Source organism: Asparagus officinalis, chromosome 3 (genome assembly GCF_001876935.1).
Source record: "Asparagus officinalis chromosome 3, Aspof.V1, whole genome shotgun sequence".
Classification (NCBI taxonomy): domain Eukaryota; kingdom Viridiplantae; phylum Streptophyta; class Magnoliopsida; order Asparagales; family Asparagaceae; genus Asparagus; species Asparagus officinalis.
The window spans coordinates 76,632,815-76,638,125 of NC_033796.1; the positions used below are offsets into that span (position 1 = coordinate 76,632,815).

Here is a 5,311-nt window from a genome sequence, read left to right on the forward strand (position 1 = left end):
AGTATCCAAATCCCATTAAGGGTAAGCCACTTATATGCTAGTGGCTATAGGCTATAGCACATGAAGTACAATGAGATTTGGAAAATAAAGCAACGTTTGACAAAAGAAACTTAAAACACATGAGAATGATTATTAAATTTCTTACATGCTATAAACTGGAGCAGTATTCCATCAAAAAATAAAGAAAAATAAAAATAAAAAACTGGAGCAGTAGAAATCTAGGTCAACAGGTACAACGCTTAATATCAAAAGAACCTAAAGAAACAACATAATTTAAAACATACAAAAATTGCATACAATCCTTTATCTATACATCCAGTAGCACTTCCACCCATCAATTATTTAGTAGCACTTACCACCCGGGGATTTGCATTTTCAGAAAAACAAATTGCAGATAAACCCCCTCCCCATCCACCCAAAAGAAGAATAATAAAATAAAATAAATTGAATTAACAATTACACACAAACTCCTCATTTAACTCGTTTCCAATGGTCATTGCCATTAAAAAAAATTAATATAGACGCCTAAGAAATGAATGCAGTATAATTAAGTGTTGCTTCAAAAATAAGAAAAAAAGGAGATAGAAAAGCAACTTTAAAAGTAGTTGCTCATGTGCGGTGCTACAACCTACCTAGTTGAAATAGAGGATCCTCATCTTAAACTCCACACTCTCCAATTGTTACAGGTCACATTAAGGTTGCAACCCCTCTTCAAACGATCTCTCACGTATATCCCGCAGAACGACACAGACTTAGCAGACAAAGCATTAAATTTTGGCAATCAACATGAGTTCGCAGATATCAGATGGTACCCAGCTCAACGCATGGCCATCTATCGGATTGACGATCGTGTGCCCGTGAACACCACCGGCAACGGAGTCTATGACATGATCGGGCTCCGTTCAGTACCAACATCGGTCGTTGCTCTCGTAAGATCAACAGGTACAAAGATTCCAAGTTTGCAGTAACTAATAACTATGCATAGGGTTAATTTCAGAAAAAACTTAAAAGAGTTTTGCTTGTAACCCCGTTGAACTCTTTTTTTTATATCACATAACTCCTCAATCTAGGGTGTCTCACAACAGCCGTTTAAAGTTAACTTTTTTTCATAGGGCCTTTAACCATAATTGGCAAATAACTAAAATGTACTTAAGAAAAAAAATTCCAATTTAGTCATTTGTCGTTTAGTACACCCTCCCTCCAATTGAAGGTTCTTTTTAAATAAATTTAAGTCATTTACCCATTTTGGTTGTTTTAGCTCAATCTTCTTGTTTATTTTAGGCAAAACTTAAGTGTAGGTCATTTATGTATTGTTCAAAAATATCTAGGTTCTCCATATGTGAAAGTTATTAGTGAGAGTCTCTAACATTATCTCCATCATTAGCCCAGATGTTTTTTACAAACTTTTGTTAGATCTTACGTAACGTGGAGGGTGTTCTATAAAAAAATAGTAGAGAGATCGACCACTCCCTTACTAACAACTATTGATTTACTTATTGGGTAGTTATGACTTATTTTAAATCTAACACTCACCATATCTTCTTCCTAATTTGCACTCTAAGAAAAATCACAAACATCCACTAAATAAACCAATAGCTATCAAATAGGTAGTGGGCTCTCCACTATTTTTTTGGTAGTGGAGAGGATCCACTACCACGTCAGCTAGATTTAACTAAAGTTTGTTTAAAAAACCTAAGTTCATAACAAAGGTAACATTAAGGAGCCGAAATCTTTACTGCTAAATTTAGATATTTAAGCAATACATGAGGGACCTCAAGTGAATTTCTGCCTTTACTTTATTTTACTTTTTGATCGATTAGCACGTAATGTTTGGCAACAGAGGAGACCACGGAGGCCACAAGCAATGCAGATGGAAAGTGTGCCGATGCTCTATCATCGACTTCCGCTGCAGCTACAGCCAACTTTGGCCTCACAAATGACGGCCTCCTATTCACAGGCTATCCAGTCATCGGCTTCCAGAACCAGATGCAATCGTCAGGTTCCTGTCTCAGTAGCCCAGAGGATGGTCTAATAACTGCCTGTGCTTGGGATCCAAGATTCAAAGGCAGCTTCTTTCAACAGTCAACAGTCAGCATCGGTTTATCGAAGGTGAAAGACTTCATTCTCGATATCCAAAAGCTAAGAGATTTGCAACCGAAATCTTTGTGCAATGTGGAACTATACGACGGAATCCTTATGCGGTACATTAAAGCGTCGACTGCTTATTTGGGGAAACAAGAAGATGCAATAGATTTTGACATCACTTATTATAGAAGTCGTGATCCTATGAGTCCGAGGTTGTATGAAGATGTGTTAGAAGAGATAGAGCAGATGGCGCTGATCAAATATGGAGGCATTCCACATTGGGGGAAGAGTCGGAATGTGGCGTTTGATGGGGTAATCAGTAAGTTTTCGAAGAGAAGTGAATTTCTCAAGGTGAAGGATGCTTATGATCCTAGCGGATTGTTCTCCAATGAGTGGACTGATCAAATTCTTGGCATAAGAGGAAGGACTAGCATATTTAAAAAAGGTTGTGCTCTTGAAGGGCTGTGCATTTGCTCAGAAGATACACATTGTGCGCCGGAGAAAGGGTATTTCTGCCGTCAAGGGAAAGTGTACACTGAAGCACGAGTTTGTACTGCCCTTGCAATGAAGAACTGACTTATGCTGAGATGCTGCGCTCTGGAAGCCGATAAACATCGTTCTTGTTATAATTTACAACTTATTCATGTTCATTTATAAAATTGTAAAGGAAAAGCATGAAGAATAAAATGTTAAATTAATACTTTTAACTTCAGTATCTTCCTTTACTTGACCATTTAAATTTCTGTTTAACATGCCTCATGTGCATAAAACGAGTGAGAAAATTTCAACTTTCGTACGCTTCTTTTGAAAATAACCCCCCTTGAATCCCCTTCTCCATCCTCAAGCTATTTAAAACGGAAAACCCAATTCAATTCCAGTGCAATTTCATAAAGTTAAACTCAATCAAACTCACATTGCCACAAACTCCAACAATCTAATATTAAGCCTCCAAAATGTGCATAAAATGTGTGTCGCGAAGGCAACTCCGGCCTAATAATCAGCACAAAGTTGATGGACAAGGTGGTTAGCGTCGACAAGATGTTGATGACGATGACTTTTGAGAGCGGATCAATGAATTGAAGCGGCGAACGTGGGGATGGCATTGCCCTATGTGCCGTATTTGTGGGCGGTGACACTGGGTGGAATGCTGGGAATGCGGTGACACGGGGGATGCGGTGCTTGAGTATGTCATCGGAATGAGGATCGTAACTCCGGTATCAGCCGACCAGGGTTATATATGCTACGGTCAGGGTGTTGGATGAGGGCGCCCGGTCTTGGATGCAGTTTGAGGCACGTTTGAGAGTGCTTGGAGTTATTTCTCTGTAACTTTGGAGTTTATGTTCCCGTAGCTTTAACTTCTCTCTAGCAATTTTGGACAATTATCAGATAAGCCCCCATAACTTTCAAACTATCAGCGAACCCCCTTAAGTTTAGGTGTTCATAGAAAAACCCACTTCAACTTTTAGAGTTTTATTAAAAAAAACCCCTAAAAGAGTAAACCACAATTTTTACTGGTAAAAATATCCCCCATGCGTAATATTACTTACCCATATGAAAATTGCACTTAACGATGTTAGGGGGTTTTGCGAAAAAAATTCTTAAAGGGTAAGGGGGTTTTCTCATAACCCCTAAACTTAAAGTTATGTTTCTAATATTTTGAAAGTTATTGGGGGTTATCTGATAATCATCCAAAGTTAAAGGCTTTTTCCCCCCTGAAATTTAGCCTTTTTTAACCATTGTGTCTAGAAGATTTTGGGTGTTGGAGATAGTTCCGGATTATTAGGAAGGAAAAGAGAGCTTACTCATGGATTAGGATCATGGGACTACGTAATGGAGAGACGACTTTTTAAATCATTATCATCAACTATCTAATTGTTGTAATCTTGTTGTTATATCTACATACATCATATATATCAAAAGTAAGAATCAAACATGAAATGTAAATGTAAATAGACAAGAGAAGAAATAGGGAGAAAAGTGATTCTCATTTTATTCATCTTCCTCATTGCTCCATACATTTTGTCTTTTATGGCTTACATTATATAGATATGGAAGAGAATACTAAAAGTCACAAGTAGGTGAAGAGACTTCTTCTAGTATTGTCCACATTCATTTCATTTATAGTTACAACACTCCCCATTGGACATTACTACATGATGTCAATGCCTCGTTAAAAACCTCGCTAGAAAAAAAAAACTCAGTGGGAAAAACTAGTCAAGGAAAAGAGTACATGACATACATACATTATTTCTGTTACGTCAGTTGTCTCGTTAAAAACCTTTCGCTAAGAAAAATCATGTAGGACAAACACTTAGCAAAGGAAAAAAGAGTACAACTATAGATCTTCGGGATCCAGACTTGTGTTGCATTAGCTGCCTCGTTAAAAACCTTTGGCTAAGAAAACAAAGTGGGACAAAAACTTAGCTAAGGAAAAAAGAGTACAGCCACCGCTTTCGGGGTTTGATCTTCAGGATTTTTCTGAAAAATAATTCGCTCCCCCTCAAGACAACAAACATTCAAGTCTATGCATACCGTGGTGGCCAAGCACGATACCATAAAATTAAAAGTTGATGTATTAAGGGATTTGGTGATCAAATCGTCTAGATTGTCACTACTTAGAGCGAACATATCTATGTTAATTTCTTTGTTATTTTCAAGCACAAGTGGATAAAAATTTTCCACATCTCATTTATGCAACACAAGTTACATTGTCCTTAGAAAAGACAGCGGGGGTAATATCCTCGTTTAATATGCCATACGATCATCAAATGTGTTTTATCAATGATTTTAACCTTACTTCGTATGGGGCACATATAGAGGAACAATCTCTGAGTGGTTTCAACTAGTAAACATTGTCTGCTTAATAGACCTCTAAGAAATAACAGTACCACTGCAGAGAAAAACATAACCAGTCAGAGATTTGACAATATGGGGATCAGTCATATAACCAACATCAGAATAGCCCACCAATGTCATTTTTTTATTTTTTTTATAGAATAAACAAAGATCTCTTGAAGATACTAGATGATATATTTAACATTATTTCAATATCTCCTTTCAGGAGATGCACTAATTCTTGCTAGCAACTGTAACACAAATACAATATCAGGCATGGTACAATTTGTAAGATGAATAAGTGTTTCAATAGCGCGCTCAAATACGGGACTTCGGGTCCTAAAATATCCTCGTTATCTTCTTTAGGTTTGTATGGGTCTTTATCCACTTC

At 37.2% G+C, this 5,311-nt stretch overlaps 1 protein-coding gene across 1 annotated transcript; it reads left to right on the forward strand.

The window, feature by feature from the left end:
* LOC109835304 (probable truncated L-gulonolactone oxidase 7, mitochondrial) lies at positions 612 to 2,661 on the forward strand. The gene is made up of 2 exons (XM_020403286.1): positions 612 to 942; positions 1,841 to 2,661. The coding sequence occupies exons 1-2, from the start codon at positions 612 to 614 to the stop codon at positions 2,659 to 2,661; spliced, it is 1,152 nt and encodes a 383-aa protein (XP_020258875.1).

Bases quoted from the DNA above. Each gene is read 5' to 3' on its own strand.
- LOC109835304 (XM_020403286.1), top strand. From the start codon at position 612: ATGTGCGGTGCTACAACCTACCTAGTTGAAATAGAGGATCCTCATCTT. The intron at 943-1,840 runs GTACAAAGATTC...GTTTGGCAACAG, and splicing joins TGCTCTCGTAAGATCAACAG to AGGAGACCACGGAGGCCACA.